The sequence below is a fragment of the Anolis sagrei genome, chromosome 1, assembly GCF_037176765.1.
Source record: "Anolis sagrei isolate rAnoSag1 chromosome 1, rAnoSag1.mat, whole genome shotgun sequence".
Classification (NCBI taxonomy): Eukaryota; Metazoa; Chordata; class Lepidosauria; order Squamata; family Dactyloidae; genus Anolis; species Anolis sagrei.
In genome coordinates, this window is record NC_090021.1 from 173,075,298 (window position 1) to 173,098,654 (window position 23,357).

The window sequence follows — 23,357 nt, forward strand, 5'->3', positions numbered from 1 at the left end:
CCTTATCAGCCATACTAATTCCTGACACCCAGATCCTGGTGATAAAATCTGGCACTTTGTATATACTAAACTATCAGTGTTACTATCTGGTCTCCCACCATATTACTAAAATATGTAAATATTTTACTGGCAAAATTGGAAGTACATTGCCTACAACAGTGGTTCCTTTATCAACAACAATAAGCTCTGATTTAATACTTTTATTTTATCTTCCCAGTCTTTTAAAAACCATCAAAGCTAAGCCTGGCATTTAAGTCTACACAGTATCAATACACCATCAAGCAGATTTTATCAGAAATGCAAGCCCTTACATAGTTTCATCGGACCACATGAATTATAATCCATTGAATGTTACAAGCAAATTGCTTCTTGGATTTCAATCAGATTTGTAACAGCAATAGCTTCTTTGCATATATTCAATTTCTATACCCTCATGATAGAACTACATTGGTACTAGTTGCATATTGTATTTGTTCAATTGCTTTCTTTAATAGGCCTTATATTCAGTCCAGTGAACAAATTATTCCAGATGGAGTACTTAGTCTTAAACCGATTTCTAGCCTGATCCTAGTATCTGCTATAGCGACAGAAAGCATGACATTACTCTGATGCTATAATGTTTCTCTGAGACCGGGTGTTAAATTTGTTCTTTTTTGTTTTTTTGTTTGTTTTTTTTTTAAAAAAAACCTGATAACTTTCAAGTCAGACATGTTCAAAATTCAACCAAATTCACCTGAGCTTGTGTTTTTTTTAAGACTGCAGATAAGCAGGCAAAACACTTTTTATTCTGACAAGCTTTTAAATCAGAACATTTTAAAGAATGGGCTGAGGGTGCTGTATTGTGTTAAATTGAACTGTTTTTAATTGCTTTTTATCTTTCAAATTACATTTTATCTTTGTAAGTGTAGGATTAAATTGTTTTCAAACTGTGAATAATTTAAATTCATTTTGATGCTCACTTTTTGTATGGCATTAGTTACATCGGTCTTCTTAAAATGTAACCCACCTTGCATCCCAATTATGGGAGAAAGGTGAAATAAAAATAAATATGATGATCTGTTCGAAATCTCTACAAACTGTTTTTCAGGGTTCTAACCTGAGCTTGTAATTACCGCGAGTCATTTTGGGATATGGATCTGACGACACACACATATTCACACAACTGAAAATTATAGTCAGGGTAGGTTTTGGTGAACACAGCCTGGACAAGTGTGTATTGTTTCCTTTGCTTCTGAGTGCACAGAGAAAGCAGCTGATTAAAAAGAAGGAGAGGAAAACCATATATATATATAGAAAGAGAGAGTGTTTGAGATTTTCAGAAAGGCCCTATATCCCAGGATCTGATTTCAGGTTTTCTGTCTATCCCAGATTATCTGGCAGTGGGGACTGTTTATAATCCAGTTTAATGCAGAAAACCTGGGATCAAATCCTGGGATATAGGGACTGTCTGGAAGGGCCATAAAGAATGTGATGACAGCTGCTAGTTGGTTTCTGATAAAAGCTCAAACCATTGGACATGAGTCCTCTGAAAGTCTAGAATGAAAGACCATAGCACACAGCTTTCCAAACACTTTTTAGACATGCAGTGTGACATAGTGATTCAGTTTTACTAGCAAATGAGAGGTTAAACTACCACTTTGTAAGAGATATGAACACATACATAAATTGTAATAATGAAATGCATGGGAACACAACACATCTCATGAAAACCTTTTCTACACACTAACACAGACATGAGGGTGGGTAAAAAAAGTAATGCCTCCATTGCTCTAACTTTTATTTCTTTCACAGCTACTGGAGGCAGATTGTTCAGTCTATGATCTGTAGCAACTTCTGCTGTTATATGTTCATTCATAATGTTTTTACTGCTAGGTTGGCAGAAGCTGGGGCTAACAACAGATGCTCATCCCACTCCCTGGATTTGAACCACCGACCTTTTGATCAGCAAGTTCAGCAGTCCAGTGGTTTAACCCAATGTGCCACTGGGGCCTGAGTTAAACGAGTTAAATGTGTACAAAGTGATGGTGACTACACTGAATGTTAGTTTTCTGTAGAAGATGGTTCAATCTATGATCTGTAGCAACTTCTGCTGTTTTATGTTCATTCATAACGTTTTTATGACACAGGAGGTAAAACTTGGTATGATAGCTGGGACTGAGTGCGAGCAGCGCTACACTGATTCTGGAAACACTGATAGCGCAATGCAACGGCAGGATACCACTGAACTCATAGCGCAACGCGGTGGCAGGATACCACTGAACTCAGTTAACACAGGCGGGACACAGATATGATAACACTGAAGTAATCCTTCCCTCTTTATTGTCCCCCCTTTCTGACCCATGTTCGGTTCCTGTGAACTATCTTGCAGACTCTGTCTCTTACTCCGCCCGCTCTTTCAACACACGTGTTCCTCATTCACAACCACTGTTCCGGCATTAGCATACCCACACTGAGTCCCAGCTGTCTTTGGGCTTGGCCCCATTTTAGCTGGCCCGAGTCCCCCTTGGGGAGATGGTGGTGGGGTATAAATAAAGTTTATTATTATTATTATCATCATACTTTTACCCAACATTTTTTGACCCACCCTCGTATACACACACACACACACCTATTTATTCAAATCTAATACTCACTGTTTTTGTCTCAATTTGTTGTTCATTCGTTCAGTCGTTTCCGACTCTTCGTGACGTCATGGACCAGTCCATGCCAGAGCTCCGTCGGTTGTCACCACGCCCAGCTCCTTCAAGGTCAAGCCAGTCACTTCATGAATGCCATCCATCCAACTTGCCCTTGGTCAGCCCCTCTTCCTTTTGCCTTCCACTTTCCCCAGCATAATTGTCTTCTCTAGGCTTTGCTGTCTCCTCATGATGTGGCCAAAGTACTTCAACTTTGTCTCTAGTATCCTTCCCTCCAATGAGCAGTTGGATTTTATTTCCTGGAGGATGGACTGGTTGGATCTTCTCGCAGTCCAAGACACTCTCAGAACTTTCCTCCAGCACCACAGTTCAAAAGCATCTATCTTCCTTTGCTCAACCTTCCCTATGGTCCAGCTCACACATCTGTAGGTTGCTTTTGTTTTTTTGTCATGTCAGGAGCAACTTGAGAAACTGCAAATCGCTTCTGGTGTGAGAGAATTGGCCGTCTGCAAGGACGTTGCCCAGGGGACGCCTGGATGTTTCTGATGTTTTTTATCATCCTTCTGGGAGGCTTCTCTCATGTCCCCGCATGAGGAGCTGGAGCTGACAGAGGAAGTCCTGCCAGCACAAGGGTTTAACCCACTGCGCCACTGGGGGCTCCTCACATCCGTAGGCGATTATGGGGAATACCATTGCTTTGACTATGTGGATTTTTGTTGCCAGTGTGATGTCTATTTGTCTCAATTACCTCACCAAAATTAAAGTGCGCACAAGATTGGTGTAATATGGTATTCTTCGTGCTGAACCAAAGCCAAAGGGGAAGTTTCGTCAGGAGCACCGGGAGCTCCTCTTTGAGGGATGTCATCTCTAATTTCATGTCCAGGGCTCAGTGCTATGAGATCCTGGGATTTGTAGTTGGAGAGGCATCAGCATTCTTTGGCAGAGAAGGCCCAAGACCTTTACAGCGACACCAGAGGCGCTCGAAGTGGTCAAAGGAAATTTAGTGCAAGGCCAAGTTTTGAAACTTTGTTTGTAGTCTACTTATACATTATAACTCAATTCTCTCAATTCCCTTCTGACACAATAAATAAACAAACATGAAGAAGCCTGAAAGAATAATAATTTTGAGGGAGCATTGTAATATGTTTCAGTTCTTAAAAGTGTGGAGTGACTGACAAGAGGGAGGGAGCCAGCCTTGAATGTTGTCAATTGACCCTTTGGGCATACACGTCAAGCTCCCTCTCTTCTGCCAAGCCTTCTTGATGTCTCTCGTGAGGCTCGGCGCGCGCTCTTCCCAGCGCATGCAGTGGCGCGAGCCCTGACCGGAAGTCGGCGTTGCCCGTAGCAACCAATGGACGCGGGAAGGCCAGGAGCGGCGGGGGCGGCTGTGGAGACCATGGAGGAGGGCCCGACGATGACGACGACCTCGGAAGGCACTTTCTGCCTCCACCGTATCCTTCCCTTCGCCTTCTCGTCCCCGTTCCAGGGTTGGGAGGGAGCCTCAGGGCTAGAGGAAGGGGAAAGGGAAGCGAAACAACCCCTGACGCCGGCTTTTCTGCCTCCTCCTTGCCTCCTTCGTCATGCATGCAGACTACAGCCCTGTTTCCCAAACTCTGGTCTTTGTGGACTTAATTCCCCATTTTCTAACATTATAGTTGCTACTTCTCTATATTTGGTACTTTAATTTCACAGGCTTTCCCTCTGTTCTCCTCAATCTCTTCCTTCTCTCAGATCTTCCTCTTTCCTTCAGAACTAACTCTTATACACATTTAATATTCCCTACAGACTCTCCCATGGCAGCTGCTTAGGATTTTGTTTCCTGTAGGGAGCTATATTTAAAGCATACATAAATTGAACATATGTTCATAAATTCATACAAGCATTTACAGATTCATTCTTCATTCTCCACAATCCCTGCTCATTGGTCAAGGTGCCAGAGACTCCTGGAAGTTGAAGTCCAAAAAAACCTGGTGTAGGTTGCACCCTAGACCAGTGGTTCTCAACCTGTGGGTCCCCGGGTGTTTTGGCCTACAACCCCCAGAAATCCCAGCCAGTTTACCCACTGTTAGGATTTCTGGGAGTTGAAGGCCCAAAACATCTGGGGACCCTAGGTTGAGAACCACTGCTGTAGTAGAATGAATACAGTTTGGCACTACTTTAACTGCCATGGCTCCATGCTACCACATTCTGGGAGCTGTAGTTTGGTGAGGCACCAGCAGTCTTTTGCAAGAGACTTCATCACCACTAGAGTTTAAAGAGTAAGACCCCTTCCACACAGCTGAATAAAACCCCACAATATCTGCTTTGAACTGGAATATATAGCAGTGTAGACTCGGGATAACCCAGATATTGTGGGATTTTCTGCCTTGATATTCTGGGTTATATAGCTAAGTAAAAAAAATGTGCATTCCACTTGAAATCTCGGGCTTTGCTTGAGCTTGCTAACATTTGTTCAGGTAGATCATAGTAAAATAATATTATGTGAAACCAGTCTATGAATTCATTCAACAAGTGTCTTAAAGAACTGGGTATGTTTAGCTTGCAGAAGAGAAGGTCGAGGGGATGTTCATATGTTGAAAATATAATAGATGTCCCAATATGCTGTGTGCAACTTCAATGTACATTGTATTACTATTTTAATTTTTAAAAATCCAAAGAGAAGGTTGGGCCCTGAAAGAGATAGGCCCAGTGGGCCTACAGTCCCTATTGTGTGGCATATTCCCATAGACTATCAACTCTATCTTTATGTCTGGAATCACTCTGAAACAGAATGCCTTCAAATTTAGAATTGTACCACATAAGTAAAATCCATTGTAAAACATTTGGGAGGAGGGGAGGAAGGAAGGAAGGAAGGAAAGAAGGAAGGAAGGTGGGCCCCCTGACCAAGTACCCCTAAGCATAATGGTAAATCCGGCACTGCGTGAATACATTTGTATCAAAGAATAAAAGTTATTTTAATAATTTAATCAGTGTTACCAATTCCATCTTAAATTATTATTTATGTGAGGTGTTCAAATAGTTGTCCCTGTATAGCAATGCACTGCTTGCACAAGTCTGACTTCAAGTTTCTTATAGTTTTGCAACACTTCTGTTACTATGTAATTTTTAAAAATACTATCAGTCCTTCACCTTCATGAATTCTGTATTCAGACATCCATGGCTTAGGAAATATCTCTCCCTACTAAAATTCAAACCATAAAATGGAAAAATCAAGCTTACTTATCTCTTATAAGTAAAAATAGTTTTATTATTTATTTATTTATTTATTAAAAAAATAAGAAAAACAACCTATGCTGTTGAATTCATGAGAGGCAGTATGGTGTATGGGCTTGGATGCTGAATTAAAACTATGGAGACCAGGTTTCAAATCCCACTTGGTCATGTAGCATATCTGCACTGTAGAATGAATGCAGAATTACACCCGTTTAACTGTCATGGCTTAGTTCTATGGAATCTTGGGATTTATAGCAGTCTTTGATAGGCTAAAGACCAAATACCACTGGTCCAGGGTTTCCATATAATAAAGTAAAGGCAGTTAAAGTGGTGCCAAACTACAGTGCAAATGCACCCCTGGAAACCCATTGGTTGACCTTGAGCAAATCCCACTCTCCCAGCCCCAGAGGAGATCTTACCAAGAACATCTTGCCAAGAAAACCCTTTGATAGGTTCACCATAAGTCAGAAAATATTGAAGGCACACAACAATCACAACATGTTATTAAATACAGTATATGTGTATTTATACAGTTTATAAACAAAATCAACACTGTTGGTTTTCTTTTTCCCCAATTGATACATCTGTTTCATTAATTTTTGTTATAGTAGTGCAAATAACTTCATATTTATTGGCTTGTAGTTTTCTAATTCCCCAACCAGAATGTATTGTAAGAGTTCATGCTGACAAACATTTTAGAATGTTTTTGCAGCTTTATGGCTTTTGTTTTTAAAATTCTAACAACATTGTAGAAATCTTCTTCCCACAGATAATAGAGTTATTTTTCTTTTTGATCTGGGAATAGACAACCTTTTTGCTTTGTGTATCTATAAAGAATATGAGGGAGAATACTTTTCCTAGACTTTGGGCCCTTCAACACATGGCTAAAAACCCAGAAGTAAACAGGATAAAAGGGAGGGGGTGACTAAATGATGTTTAGTCAAAGTACAGATGGAACAGGGTTAACAGTTGAAAAGCATGTGTTTAAAAGGTGCGCTTAAAACCCGATTTCACTCCAGAAATGTGCATCTTCACATGACTGTATAATATCCCTGCACTCATGGAAAACACATGGCTTCCATTGTATCCTTATGTGTGGCCTGTGCCAGCACACATACACATTTTAAAAGCCTGAAATAGTTGACAGGTCAGCAAAAAAAATGGAGCCACAGACATACAGGTAGCTAAGGACAAGCACAATTGGAAAGCAATTAGAACTCTCGGCAACCCTTCCTTTGTAATATTAAACAGAGCTTGAATTTATAGTTGGGTGAAGAGAATAAGAAATTGACTTGTGTGTACATCATGATCTCTACATGAGCGCATATGAGGTCCAGTGCATCTTGGAGAGATTTTTTTAAAAAACCCCTCCCCCATCTGCCCTCCATCTTGATCCACTTCAAAGGAAGGCGTGAGGATTACGGGGATCATTTCTCAGAACTGACAGGTCTATGTGTGGACTTTCTGTGCATGGCTGTCAGGTCCTGGGGTTTTTTGCTCCACTTTTAATACCCGGATTTTGATGCTGTCTGGAAATGCTCTTTATTAAATTTGGCCAAAATACTCTTAAGGACACTAAATCTAATCTTGGAAACTAAGCAGGGTCAGCGCTGGTTATATATTGGATGTGAGACCAAGGAATACCAGATGTTATTGGCTATATTTCAGGCTGGATTTACACTGCCATATAATCCAGATTGTCAAATCAGATAACACACTGGATTTTTTTAGGTAAAGAAGACTTAGACCCCTTCTACATTGCCATATAAAATCCAGAATATCTACTTTGAACTGGATTATATGAGTCTACATTGTATATAATTCAGTTCAAAGCAAATAATCTGTATTTATATGGCAATGTGAATCTGGACTCAGATTCAGGAACTGGCAAAACCACCTAAGAGGCCCCTTCTGCACTTACATATAAAATCAAGATTATCTACTTTGAACTGTATTATACGGCAGTGTAGACTCATATAACAACAACAACAACAACAACAACATCTTTATTTATGCCCCACTTTGCTCCCCAATGGGACTCAAAACAGTTCACAACATAATACAATATAAATCAAAGCACATTTAACATAAAATACAAGACAAAAATCACACAAAGCATAACAACATGCAGAAATAAGATATAAATAAATATTAAGCATTTTAAACATTCAAAACCAATTACAATTATTGTGGAGACTCATCAATCAAATATGATATTTCACTAAACTCAGTGCAAATCTACCTTGCTGTCATTAGCAATTGATTTCATTCACCAAAAGATTACTTGAACAGGTAGATCTTCAACTGGTTCCTGAAAGATAACAGGGAAGGGGAAGTTTTAATCTTAATGTGGAGGAAGTTCCAAAGGGCCGGGGGGGGCTACTGAGAAGGCCCTCTCTCTCATTGCCGTCAACCATATTTGTGACAGTAGCAACAACGAGAGAAGGGTCTCCCCTGAGGATCTTAATGATCGGACAGGTTGGTAATAGACAATGCAGTCAGATAGGTAAATTGGGCCTGAACCATTTAGGGTTTTCAGTGTGGATTATTTGCTTTGATAATCTGGATTATGTGGCAGTGTAGAAGGGGCCAGAAGCCCTCTATATCCCAGGATCAGATTCCAGATTATCTTCTTACCCCTGATTATCTGGCAGTGGAGATTCATATAATCCAGTTTAAATCAGATAATCTGGGATCAGATTCATGGATATAGGCAATGTAGAATTGCCCGAGTCTTCTTTACTTAAGAAAACCCTGTGAACAATTCATGGGGTCACCATAAATCAATAATAATTTGAGGGCACACACAAACACACCAGGCTTTATCAAAGGGTGCTGAGGGTGCAATCCCATTTATCAAGGAGTAAGACCTACTGAACTCAGTGAGCTATACTTCTGACTAGAAATGCATAGGATTGCATTGTTGAACAGTTTTGTAAAGCACTCACTATCCATTCCCTTCTCTTAGACTACTTTCAGGATTTTCTTTTTCTAAGATGAGTTGAGTTGTGGCAGGAGTCTCCATGGCAACAACTTGCATTTTGCTGAGGTCTTGTAGCCCAACCCAACACATGCCTATTCAGAAGTAAGTTAAGCAGGACTTGATCCAGGATCAATAGACATCAGCCTACAACCTTACAGACCAAGCCAGTATACATTTTCTCAGAATTAAATCACTAAATGTAATTATATTATTAAGTCGGTATGCATAAGTTTGCAGCGTTAGCATTTTATCTTGTGAAGAGAGGGAGTGAGACAGCTAACAGAGACACTTGAGGCATTGGCTTGTGCACAGAATTCTGATTTTAAAACGTTCAAAGAACAGTGATTACTTCAACTTTTCCTTTTATCTTTTTACCAAAAACTAAATTGACCCTCAAAATGATTGTAATCTTTCAGGGATTTTTTTAACCCATGCAATTCACAGCCCACTTCCCGTGAATCAAATTTCAGCATAAGGAGCAGAATACAAGATAGATTAGTGCATCCTTTTACAATTTTTAAACTGGTGTACACCTCATCCATTTTAGAATCTCTGTCCGTATCTTATGCATATTTTAAAGTGTGATGTAATATATCTGCTATTCAACCGTAATAAATATATTTTAGATTAGGAAATATCTTAATGTGTTTAAAATACAAGAAACTTACTGGGATGCAGCAAAGTTGTTTCTGCATTATATTCTTGATACTTGTTCTGTATCTTGATTTCTTTGGAGCAGTTCAAAGATAATAAGGTTCCTGAAGCAACTATGCATGATATTGTCAAAAGCTTTTGCTGACTCTTCAGATATGTATGATATTTCTTGCCACCTGTGCACCTCTTCTCCTAGCTTACCTGGGCATTCAATTTGCTGTTTTATTAGTGTCCTTGTCAGTATAATCAAGAAAAGGAGATGAATTCAGGCTCATAGCAAAAAAAAGGAGGGGGCATTGAAACATTTTTTAATTTATGTATTCTTGAAGGCTTTCACAGCCAAAATCACTTGGGTGTTTGATCTGGATCTTGACCTCTTGTTAACAGCTTGTTTATTTTAACTTTGGTTATACTGTGGGTTGTATGTTGTATGAGTATCTGTCAAGTGTGTCAAGTATTTTGATACGGCTGATGGGCTAATCTATACAACTGGAGTGTTGTGTGGTTTTCAGGCTGTATGGTCATGTTCTAGCAACATTTTCTCCTGACGTTTCACTGATATCTGTGACTGGCATCTTCAGATTGTATTTAAACTTAAGTTTTTCTTACGACCTTAACCAGGGTGTCTGATTTTGACGTCACTTACGGTGGATTACGTCATCTTTACATCACAAATATGGATTAAGCATCCATGAAATCAATTCCATTATGTCAGCTTTTTTAAAAAACCTGAAAAGTTGGGGGGAGGTTGAACCCATAACTCACCCCTCTAGCTATAGGCTTGGATGAATTCCATGGATAGTGGGAGACTAAAGGAAGGTGGGCCTTTTCCCCCATCATGTCTCTGCTCTTTGTTGTAAAATTCAAATGACCATGTTCTGATATATTCTTCCAGTGCAATATATTTCCTCTCTGTGTATGTGAGTATATAACTCAAGTAAATGCCAAAGGAGACATCATAAATATTTTGAGAACACATGGAATGTGGCATTTAATATCAGTCAGATGGAGAGGGTTGAGATCAGACTGACATTTGTAAACTGTCACCACAGGCTCCACGCTTGAGCTCTTCAGCTCTGGATTTGAGTCTTAGGAAACTAGTATTCTTTTATTTTCAAAAAATGGATGGAGTGGGGCAAAAATAAAAAATAGGGTGTCATAAAGTTGTCATTTTTGAAATTAAAGTGATTGGCACTCCTTTTATGCCTTTAACTTATTTTAAATAGATTTACATAAACCAGTTACTTGCCTTTTTATCTGTAGGGCTGTCAATTTGCATCAGAAACAGCTGGCATCTCTGGCTGACTGTCTTTGACTGTGTGCCAAATTATCTTCCTTGGGGAAAGTAGTATTTGGGGGTAATCATAATAAATAATAGTAAACTTTATTTATATCCCCTCACCATCCCCCTGAAGGAACTTGGGGCGGCTTACAAAGGCACTCCAGGGTGCATATATAATATACAAAAGATAAAAATGGTACAGGAGTATTAAAAACTCACATAAAATTATAACAACAACCCCTGTCAAAACAAATAGCATAAAATCAAAATAATACATTTTTTAAAAAAACAAAAACAACAGTAGATACAACTAGCTGGCTTCAATTCACAAAGTGTCAAATGTTAACTTCATATGGGTCCATTCAGCCTACTCGAGGACAAAAGCCTGTTTGAACATCCATGTTTTCAGGTTGGAATTAAAGGATTGAAGGGTGGGGGTTTATCTAATCTCTTTTGGGAGGGTATTCCATAGCTGGGGGCCACCACCGAGAAGCCCCTCTCTTTTGTCCCCACCAACCATGTTTGAGACGGTGGTGGGACTGAGAGAGGGGCCTCCCCTGTTGGTCTCAGAACCCATGCCAGTTCGTAGAAAGAGTTGCAGTCTTGAAGATAATTTGGACCTGAAGCATATAGGGCTTTATAGGTAATAACCTGCCTCTTGAATTGAGCCTGGAATTCATTGTATCTACTCTGACTGGGATTTAGGTGTATTACAGTACAGTTGACCCTCCATATTCATGGGTTCTGTGTCCACAGATTAAACTACCCACAATTTGAAAATATTTTTTAAAAAACACAACCCCAAAAACCAAAGCTTGATTTTGTCATTTTCTATAAATGACACCATTTCACTACACCATTGTATAAATGGGACTTGTATATTTATGGATTTTGGTATTCATTGCTGGTCCTGGAACCAAACTCCAGTGGCTACATAGAGCCCATTAAAATGATAACTAAACACTTTAATACATTTCTATGCCCAGTGTTAACAGATTCATTTTAAACTTTATTACTGATTAACAAATTAAGTATTTTCTCTTACAGTATAAGATGTGTATACAAGGGCCTTTCTCATATCTCCTACACAAAATGTATAGTTTCAGCATTGGGTGCATATAGTGACTTAAGAAACTACCAGATCCAATGGTGCCATAAAATATAATCAGAAAGCTACCTGGCTCAAAAGCCCCTAAATCATGAAGCATATATTTTACTCACTCTTGCTGGGTGGCTTTGACATCTGGCATTTCTGTCAATGTTGTGAAATCTAATAGCACTGGATATGTTTGTCAAAATAGATAAGATTGAAAGGTACTATAACTTTTCCCCAGTAATATTAGGGTTTTTTTTATTTCTACCATATTACAGTCCCACCAGTGACACTACCTTTCCATGGTGATAGGACTGCATGCATCAATGAGGCAAGAGGCTATATGCTGAGTTTTCCATATCAATCTGGTCTTTGCTGAAGAACCAAACTAAATGTGCCCAAAAGCTATTAGGCAGCACTAATATTGCAAGGTGATATTGACAGAAGATTTCCTAGAGAGAACATCAGTGATATAATAGCTAGTTGTTAGTACTGCATAGAAGGAGGCATAGTAAATCTCCTTTTGGATATTTTTATCATGAAAAGACTGGTGATTGTCACCCAGAGCACCCCATGACTATGGAATGACCTGCCAGAAGAGCTCCAACAGCTAAATGAGGTGTCGGAATTTAACATGTAATTCTTCCATCTCTTCCAGCAGGCCTACCCAGTCAACTTTCAATAATGAGTTTGATTTGCATTCTATTACTACTATATGTGAATTCTGTAGCTGTGTTTGGTTTTTCAGGTGTGTTTTTATCTATGAAATTTAGTAATTTATTGTATTTTTATGTTAATTTCTTTTTGCATATGTTGTACTCTGTCTCAAGCCATCAGGAGAGGCAAGCAATAAAGAAGATGCTTATTATTATTATTATTATTATTATTATTATTATTATTATTATTTGCTAATAAAACTACAGTGTAGATGGACCCAACAACAATTATATTATAGTACTGCACATAACTGACAAAGATTGTGGGTTACTAGTTTTATCATCATGTTTTACTTGTTATGTTGTAAAATTTCTATTGTTCAATCATTTATTTTGTTATTAGCTTTCCAGTGTCATTTTTGTACAGGAATAAATAATTGCAGTTAAAAGGAGAAGCTTTAGATACTGAATAGCGAGGGAAGTAGTACCCTGATTTCCCTAACTGATATCTAGCCTCCCCTACTCCCCGACATCTGTTAGGTTCAGCAGAGGACTTCTTTTTCTAACCAGGAATTAATCTAAGGCTTTAATCAAACATAAATTAAAAAAAACCAGAAAGTGGTGGTGCTATGAGCATGGATGTCCCCTTGAGCCTCTGACTGTTGTCCACTACTGTTACAGTGGGTTAGAATTGAGAACAATTGTGTTTATAGAAATACTTGTCAGTGAGGACAATTTGTTTTCTGGCTGATCTTTTTCTGACATCAGAGCTGTTCTGCTGACGAAGCTCTGCTGACAGAAATACAAAATAATAATAATAATAATAATAATAATAATAATAATAGAAATGCGTGAGGCATGAGAAGAACAATTTCACTAAATCCATCTTTGGCCACAGTGCAGGAAATTTTAGTCCTAGGTAATTCTCAACTTCCATAAGCTGGGAGGGATTATGATTTAACATAGGACCTCATCACACACATCCTGAGCTCCATTTCCATGCAGTTCAGAAATGGAGTCCCATGGAGGCCATCACATAATGTAAGGTGTCAGAGTGAGACCCTCCGGTCTGGCACAGCGAACGCGAGGTTTCCGAAACACACAGACTCAATTACCACACAGCATTCTTCTTCTGTTTCAAAATATAATAAGCTTTACTGGAAGCATCTATTTACAGGCGACTACATGTTGATGAGGAAAGATGGCGACTAACGAAGTACAGGACTAAACACACAGACAAAGAAACATCTGCCCTCTGCCTTATCTGTCTTCTAGCTGGTTAACTCCCTTTTCTTCTCACGAAAAGTCTTATCTAACTTTAGCCAAGGTCTCAACTCTCTAGCCCATAACAATAATAATCTACTACACAAATGAACAAAAATGAACATGACTGAAACCATCTTGAATTACATTATTAACACATTGAAAAAACATACATGAAATAACTGCAATTATCCTGACATAAGGGCACTTCAGGTGGGACTCTTGATTCTCCAGCACATGGAAATAGAGCCCAGAATGGGTTTTCAGGACTCGTGTGCTGCCTGACTCCAAATGGTTTAAGTTGACAAAAGAAAGAAAAAGGACGTGAGCTGGCTGGCCATCCCAGAAGACAAATCTCAACGGAAAGGACAGAAGTAAGACAGTTCACTCTGCTTTCCCCCACTTTCCCACCGCTCATAGGATAAGGTCCCTAGTTTCAGTTTGGCTAGTGTTGGCATTATTGGACCTTGCTTTATCTACCAGATGGATTGCGCTTTACATTAGGATTAATCATTAGGATTGTGGTGGCAAATTTCTCATGTAGAATAATCTGTTAGAGTGTGTAAGCATTTGACAGCCTATGGTAATCAAGTAATGAGAACAGATTCTAATTGAGAATTTGTGGAAAATAAAATGCATAAAGAGAAAATATTATCTAAATAGTGTTTAAAATGTCACAGATAGATTCTGTATCCACATGGATAGTTATGGTACTCACTGTTCTCTATATAGGCAGTCAAACAGCAAACGCATGAAACTGTACAGAGTTATAGCACAAAAAATTGCAGTGTGTGTGTTGCTTAATATCACTCTAAGACTGTAAAATGTGGAATATACATTTGAAAAGAAAATTAACTGTTCTGCGAAGCCATGTTTGAAACTAATATGATTTGCTGTCTTAGACTTAACTGAGCATGCAGAGGTTACACTAACAGAAAGCTCTGAAGATGACTATCAGTATGAAGAGGTAAGAAACAGGCAGAGCAATCTAGTGGGAAATGAAGAAATCAGAGCAGAGATGAAGCTGGAAGGCAGGATGGTCAGGAGAGAGTGCATTCTTTTCCTTCTTATTTTGCCTTTTCAGCTGGATTTAAAAAAAATGGTCCCATTATCTCAATCAGAAAGAATAAACTAGTCTGACTAGTCTGACCCCCCTGTTGCCACATTTCAGGGGTATAAAGGAGGGCTTTGATTTTTCCTGGCATGTATCATTTTCCACCTCTCCAATATTAGAAAAGTATGAGTTGCAGAACATTATGTGGCTACAGAAAACTTCTACAGCCAGCCATCCTCATTCACTGGGGTTAGGGACACAGGACCCCTATGAAAGTTCATGAATACAGAAATTGCTAATTTTTAATATCTGAGAAAACACCTCTCTAGGAATTTCTAGGTTTTAAGGTTCATTTGTTGTAGCTTTATCAATTGTTTAATTGTGTTTTAAATTATATCTATATAAATAAAAATGTACGAATTGCCACCAAATTTGACCACAAAACACCTACTAACCCAAGGAGTGACCATCACTCAAAAATTGAGTTTGTCATTTGAGAGTTGTAGTTGCTGGGATTTATAGTTAACCTACAATCAAACAGCATTCTGAATGCCACCAATGTTGGAATTGAACCAAACGTGGCGTACAGGACTCCCATGACCAACAGAAAACACTAGAAGGGTTTGGTGGGCATTGACCTTGAGTTTGGGAGTTGTAGTACACCTCCATCCAGAGAGCACTGTGGACTCAAACAGTGATGGATATGGACCAAACTTGGGAGATATTCCATATGTCCAACTATGAACACAGATGGAGTTTGGGGGAAATAGACCTTGACATTTGGGAGTTGTAGTTACTTGGATTTATAGTTCACCTACAAACAAAGAGCATTCTGAATCCCACAAACGACAGAATTGGGGCAAACTTCCCACACAGAACCCCGATGACCAACAGAAAATACTTAAGGCCATCCAGTCCAACTCCTTTCATCAGGGCAAGAAAACGTAATCAAAGCCCTCCTGACAAAGAGCCACCCAGCCATAGATAGATAGATAGATAGATAGATAGATAGATAGATAGATAGATAGATGATTCACACATACAGATATCATATCATAGATTTGAAAGGGACCCCTAAAGAAGGACAATTATATGTTGCATGTTCCAGAGTAAGAAAACCATACAATCTCCACATCAACACTGACAAAGAAACAAGAAATACTGTTTACCAACAAGCATAAAGATATTACATATATTAGAAACCAACACTTTCTCATTACTTTATTTTCCAGATCACCAGACTGGGCCACAGCAATGCGTGGCAGGGGGTGGCTAGTACATAACACTTTTATTGAAGCGTTCATATAGTTTTAGTCTGTATTGAATCTCCCCTTTTCCTTTCCTTTCTTCTTCTTGGCTTCCTCATCTAGCAGCCTTTGAGGAGGAACAGATCACTCTTTCCAGGGATTCAGACGTAGCACTTGCCAGAAATTTTTCCAGTATCCCCCGTTCCATACGTTTGTTAATGGATGCACTGGATTAACTGAATGAAAATAAATAAATAATAGGTGTGAGGACCAAGACACAAAGAGCTGCCTTATATGAAGTCATGTGATTGCTCAATCTAGCACAGACCACCATTAGTTTCTCAAACAGTGGCTCTCCCGATATCAGAAAGAGGAATTACCCTGACTCTGTTGGCTATGTTCCTTGTATTTAGATGGTGAAGACTGAAACAAGGATGCAACAATGCAAAGACTGTTCTACCATGAATCTTGGTTCTCTGCTGACATTATCAATTATAGCAATTGCTTACAATGATTCAGCCTGAAACAGTGTTTGTGTATGCACAGGACTCATATTTGTTTATAATTGTGCTTTAGGTACCAGCAGACGATGACTTCAGTGTGCAGGAAGGTGATGAAGATTTGGCAAAAGCATTACACACTATGCAAGAACAGACTATTGATGCTCAAATTATGGTATACACTCTGCTCCTAAATATATATATATATGCCCATCTTGTTTCATGTGATTTTACAATGTCTAATGTACTACAACTGATATTCTGTCATTTGAAAGGTTATTTCAAGTTGAGAGAGCACATATGTTGTCTGAATTGAACTTTTAGATTAATAATGGTCACATTTCCTTGGATTCACTGGAATAAAATATGCAGTCTAGATACAGTTGCATAATTGAACCAAATCAAATCTCATATTTGGCAATATATAATGAGAGTCCAGAATAAAGGCTGAAGCAAATGTGGGAATTTTAATTTTTTTAAAAATGGCTTTGGTAATTTATTGAATAGTCTCAGTATAAACTGGTTTCACTTTTATAATAAATCCAATGGCATTATCATTTACATACTAAAGGATGGAATTCAGATACATCTGGCATTTTTGTGATTTCTATTGCTCTATATGTGAGATAGAGAAGATTCAGCTAATGGAGGGATTCAACATATCCAGCATACAAAAAATGTCCTTGAAGAGTATAGAGCTCAGAAGTGGAAACAGATTCTGGTTGATTCTGGATTCTATTTTTGTGTGAAAATCCATTAGTGCAATCTGGTGCAAGGCTGAAGTGTTTAGCCTTTTCTCCCACTGCAGTTGCCAACTCCTGCTCAACATATATGGTTTAATAACCATCCTCTAGATAGTTACGCTTGTACACGTTATATAAATGCATAAAGAGAAATGCAACTTCAGGTTTGTTGAACAATAGATTAAAGTAATTCAATTTAAATAAATTGCATTTTGAAAGCTTTATATCAGGGGTCCTCAAACCTTTTAAACAGAGGGCCAGGTGACAGTCCCTTAAACTGTTGGAGGGCCAGATTATAATTTGAAAAAAACAAAACATGAATGAATTCCTATGCATACTGCAGATATCTTATTTGTAGTGCAAAAAACCCACTTAAAAACAATACAATAATTAAAATGATGAAAATTGTAACAAATATAAACTTATTAGTATTTTAATGGGAAGTGTGGGCCTGCTTTTGGATGATGAGATAAGATTGTTGTTGTTGTTGTTGTTGTTGTTGTGTGCTTTCAAGTGATTTCAGACTTAGGTTGACCCTGAACAAGGGTTGGGTAAATTACCTTGAAGAGCCGTCTCCGGCCCTTGGGCCTTAGTTTGAGGACCCCTGCTTTATGTGGTTGTGCTTTGAGGTAGTGAAGGAAACTTCACAATAAATCAGTCTATTAAAACAAATCTCCAATTCATTAAAAAGTTCCTTTACCCAACTGAGTAAACTATTGTTTAATGACGTATTGTTATTGATGCTGATGATTTATTAATTTATTGTGTTCTCTTTACAAAAAAAATTATGGAGTGTATAAGAAAATAATAAAAGTATATATAATATCAGCTGCCACCAAAGAGTGAAAATTGCAATTGCAGTTGCTGAGAAATGTGGGATCTGAAGTTGCATGAAAATGAAATGCTTCGATGAGTCATTAGTATAACAATAATTATGTTTAATGGATTTTTATGTGCTATATGAACAGGAATGTCTTGATTAGTTTTGCCATTGGTGCTGTTTCCTTATGTACATATAAGGTACTAAGATGTAAGAGTTTTTAAAGGGGTAGAAGAGTGGGATTTTTTGCTTTATTTTATTTGTGTATTTATTTTAATTTTTCTTCTATTCTTGAATTATTTAAAAACGTTTAAACCCTGTAAACTTGTGTTTTTAATTCTCATATTAAATCCAAGTGACTTGAATTGTATTTTAGGATTTATATTGAGAATTTTAATAATTGTATTCTGTGTGTTTGTGTGTTTATTTATTTATTATTTATTTGCTTTATTTCTATACCGCGTTTCTCAACCTATATTAGGTGACTCAATGCGGTTTACACAGTATTAATTACCACAACAATAACAATTAAAACACAGCATACACAATAGCAAACACACAACATTCATACAATGCCTCGGTCACAAACAAGATCCAGTCTCATATCCTTATGCCGTTCCTATGTTCAGTTTACCGTCATTCTGTGTACAATTGCGCTGATTAGCCAAACGCTTGCTCAAAGAGCCAGGTTTTGAGCTTCTTCCTAAACGCCAGCAGCGAAGGGGCCTGTCTGATGTCGTTTGGTAGGGCATTCCATAACCGTGTTAAGCTATATATGTATATTGCTCTGGGCCCTATGCTAGGAGAACGGCAGGATATAAGTTAAACAAACTAACAAATAATAAACATTCATATAACTCAGAATGGAATCTGTCTGTAGAAACATACATGTGCAGTTGATATGGATGCATAAATATATCTACATCATTCTGCCAAGATGAATTTCTTTGAAACAGCTGGGTGTATCAGCTGCTGATATAGCAACACAAATATCGCCCTGTGTTCCTTGCATGAAACTAGTTACATATTGTGTGAAGATGGGTTTGAGTTTCTTTCTTTTTTTTTAAACTTTTTTATTGATCTAAATAAATATAGTCATAATCAGTGGGGTTTTTTCTGGGTAAACATGTATGTAAACATTTACTTATTTATTTTATATTTCATCTTTCTGCCATTATGAGATCTAAGGCAGCACACAATACATATTAAAACAAAACAAATGTAAAAAACATTCTTTAGAATTAAAAATCTTGAAAAAAAATAAAAAGAATAAAGTATTTTATCTTTAAAACATTTTAAACAGATGTAAAACATTTAATATCAAACAGCACGGTAGCTATACAAACTATACTTCCTGACTTCAGGACAGTTTGGAATGCATGAATTGAAAACTGGAGAAATTCATGGAGGTTCTCACAAATTGCTGTATGATACAAGACCACGGGAAATAAACTGCTGTAGTTAAGTATCTCAAACTGTAATTTATGTATTAAAGAATCCAAATAGCCTGTGAGCAGAAATTGTTTTGTGTGTGTGTGTGTGTGAAAAGCAATTATGGGCATACAGATTGATTATTTTTCTAATAGCTGCTCTTTAATTTTCTTTCTAGGCTCCACGACCAGGCCAGATTGCTAAGCCTCCTCTTTCTGAAACACCTGAAGTTGTGGATGACTTCCTCTGTAATTTTCTAATTAGAATGGGCATGAACAGGACACTAGACTGCTTTCAAACTGAATGGTAAATCAAATATATTCTTGCTCAGAAAATTCATTTTCCCATGTATGCATATTTCTGTGGTCTCAAACACACTATAGTTGCTTTTTTATTGTAAAAAAACCCCCAAAAGTTCATATGAACTTATAAAATATAAAATGCAAACATAAATAAAATGATGTTTTCAGAAAGCATGTGGTCATTTTTAACTTTTTTAAAGTGCTGTGTTCCTTAATTTAGGTTTTATATTGTGAATTCTTGTATTGTATTCTCTTCAAAAACACCTGACCTCAAGATTGAATGTTGTTATTTTACCATTAGAGATTTGAAAGACATTGTCTGACTGTAAAAAGTAGATATTTTTAGCAACAAATTTAGGAGAGTGCCCATCAACCTTCAAGCAGGACTCTGGCTGGATCTACTCTGCCCTATAATGCATAGTTAGAATGCAGATAATCTGCACTTTGAAACTGGATTATAGGGTAGTGTAGATCCAGTCTCTGTAATCAATTAGATGAATCTTTACTGGGGTAGGGTTCCATCTGTAAGGCACCTTAAATAAGGCATCTTTGCTTTGGTTTTAGAGGTTCTGTCCTTAAGCAATCTTGTTAGGTGACATTAATTAGACTATTCAGATCTGCTTCCTATGTAACTGTGAACCCAGTAGAGGTTTGATATTCCTCTTTAGCTAATATAAGTATAAGAGAGAAATTGGATTTTAAATATATATTCTAGGAAAGAAGTGAGCAAAGCCTGAACAACATGAAGTCCTCCAAAGCCCTAGAATTCCCAAAATTATTTAGAAATTTTGTAGCTCTTTTGAGGTGACCTTTCACTTGAAAACTGGTCAAAACACCGTGAGTATTTTCAAACCTTCCTCACCGCCAAAGCCCTCACACTGGCAGAAGACACCCCAAGCAAACAAGGGCTGAAAATCAGCCAAAAACCCAGCTGGAGGTGACATTATGTCACCTTTGATACTCCAAAATGTGACACCACCATTTATGTAAAGTGTATCCATGTTCTGGGGCTATATGTTCAGATGCTCAAGCAGTGTGCCTTCCCGGAATAATTGATTCCATAGCACTTTGTCCTCCAAAGCACTTTACATTTTTTAGGTCTGCTCGTATGCCCTTCCACAAACACCACTATCACTTTCTCGTCCATGTCCCAGCATTACTTCCAATTTTAATTTTACATTTGGCCTTCCAACTGTTTTAATTGTGTGTTGTCTTATTGATTGATAATGTTGTATATGTTATTGTCTATGTTTTATTTGCTTGTACTGTTGTTATTGCTTGTATTGTTGTGTTTGGGCTCGGCCTCATGTAAGCCGCACCAAGTCCCTTGAGGAGATGGTAGCGGGGTACAAATAAATAATTATTATTCAGTTCTTGTGGGTTTTTTCGGGCTATATGGCCATGTTCTAGAGGCATTTCTCCTGACGTTTCGCCTGCATCTATGGCAAGCATCCTCAGAGGTGAGGACCTCACCTCTGAGGATGCTTGCCATAGATGCAGGCGAAACGTCAGGAGAAATGCCTCTAGAACATGGCCATATAGCCCGAAAAAACCCACAAGAACTGAGTGATTCCAGCCATGAAAGCCTTCGACAATAAATTATTATTATTATTATTATTATTATTATTATTATTATTATTTAGCAGCTAGGTTATAAGCAGAGGTAAAAATCAACTCTGTTTCAAGTCAGGTAGAAGACACGTCTCATATCTTTCTTGTCAGGGCTTCTCATCCAAGTAACTTGTACATAATGAAGTGCTGTCATATTCAACAAGAGACCCTTTGGTTCCTTCCTTCATAACTGGCTAATTTATTTAAATGAATTGGACTACATTTGGAAGAAGTGAAGGAGCAGGAGACAAGGAAAGTTTACTGACATTTTCACAGCTTCCTTATAAAAGCAGGTGTCACTTTCTGTACAGCTTAAGATGCTCCCAAATGAGGTGTGTCCATTGCTTTGGATATGCCCATTTCCACCCAAACTATTTTTCTGTGGTTCAACAAATGGGATTCTAATGCCAAGGGGGTGACTTGGAACTGAAATGTGACAGTATGGAGTTTAGGAATGAGGATTAGGAATGAGGAGTGTGGTGGAAGCTTTTAAACAGGCTGGATGCCGATCTGTTGGGGGTGTTTTCCTGTTTATTGGCAGGGGTTGGACTGGATAGCCCATGAGGTCTCTTCCAACTCTATGATTCTATGATTACAAATCCTCCCTAATTTTGTCTATGATATGAAGCTGCCGTTGTGAAACTGACCCTTTACTTTGGTGAACAAAGGATTCTAGTATGGTTTCCCCTAATTTTGAATATAGTAGTATCTTTATTTTGGCTATTCCCCTTATAAATGAAAGTATTCATTTCTTATAATCAACAGGTGGATTGTAATCCATTTTAATTAATAGTAGTTATTTTCTTTAGAAGAAAGAGTAAGCCAATTGCTTGGGGACATGGATGTGCAAGATTTCAATGAGGAATATCTCACATGATATCAGCATAAATGTGTACAACAGTAAGATTGTTTTGAGGTATAATCTGTATATATAAAAATGGAATATAAAAATGTAGATATAAAAAATTGCTTTTTGTGGCTTTACCGGGAGCAAGCAAACATTGTTTGCAAAGAAGTTTGGTGGACAAATATCCTTTCCTGCCTAGATTCTGTGAATATTTGAATCTGTTCAAAGAACCTATAGTAGGGATATATTTTTTAAACTGCACCATATAGAAACTGCTTCTTTCCCCTTTTCAACATTAGGAATCCCAGTAGGGGCTGTTGCATAATTTACATGTTTGCCAGAGCTACCTTAGTGCTTATCAATGTTTGCTGCAATAAATTCATGCAGTATTCATGCCATGTCTTTTAAGTATTTAGAGAAACATATCTGTTATTCATATCTGAGTTGTTTGCTGTAGAAGACATTGGTGTAGCTGTGGCAAAATAATTGCTAAATAGGTAAGGTAACGCACTGAGACTTCGCTGTCCAAGCCAGGGGTGGACAGCTTTTGTTAGTGTCCTATTTCAAAAATCTTTTTTTTAAATCCTCAACAAAGTATATTGTTACAATAGCTGTTTCACTGGACAGCTACTCAAAATAACTATCCTAGAAAAACTCTACTCAGATTATTCTCTTTTCCTTATTTTGAGCTGAGCAAAAATAAGTGATTTGTCATTGAGGTAGAAACCCTGGGTCATACTTTGTCTCTTAGAACTATGGTGGTAGGGTGTTATGAAGAAATTGTATTAAATTTGTGAAGAGCAGCATAAAATATAGGATAAATTACGCACTTTCACATTGATCTTTGACATTCTCTGAGAACTGGAATCCTTTTATAAAGGCCATGATGTTACCAGACAGTTTTTAAAAGATTCTTTGCTTCCCAATTGAGGAAATACATAGGAACAAATTATTCTGGATTATCATTTACAGTGATAAAGCACCATATTTAATTGTTTGTGAGTGGGTGTCCTAAACATGCA

At 37.8% G+C, this 23,357-nt stretch overlaps 1 protein-coding gene across 2 annotated transcripts in view; it reads left to right on the forward strand.

Moving 5' to 3' along the window:
* Positions 1-3,984: 3,984 nt before the first annotated feature.
* Positions 3,985-23,357, forward strand: part of SPAG16 (sperm associated antigen 16) — a 590,759-nt gene continuing 571,386 nt past the window's right edge. For both annotated transcript variants that reach the window (XM_060781324.2, XM_067470372.1), the window contains exons 1-4: positions 3,985-4,087; positions 14,701-14,747; positions 16,658-16,756; positions 19,754-19,881. In XM_060781324.2, the coding sequence (XP_060637307.2) occupies positions 3,988-4,087; positions 14,701-14,747; positions 16,658-16,756; positions 19,754-19,881 (374 nt within the window). In that variant the 5' untranslated portion in view covers positions 3,985-3,987. The remainder of the gene's footprint in view (positions 4,088-14,700; positions 14,748-16,657; positions 16,757-19,753; positions 19,882-23,357) is intronic.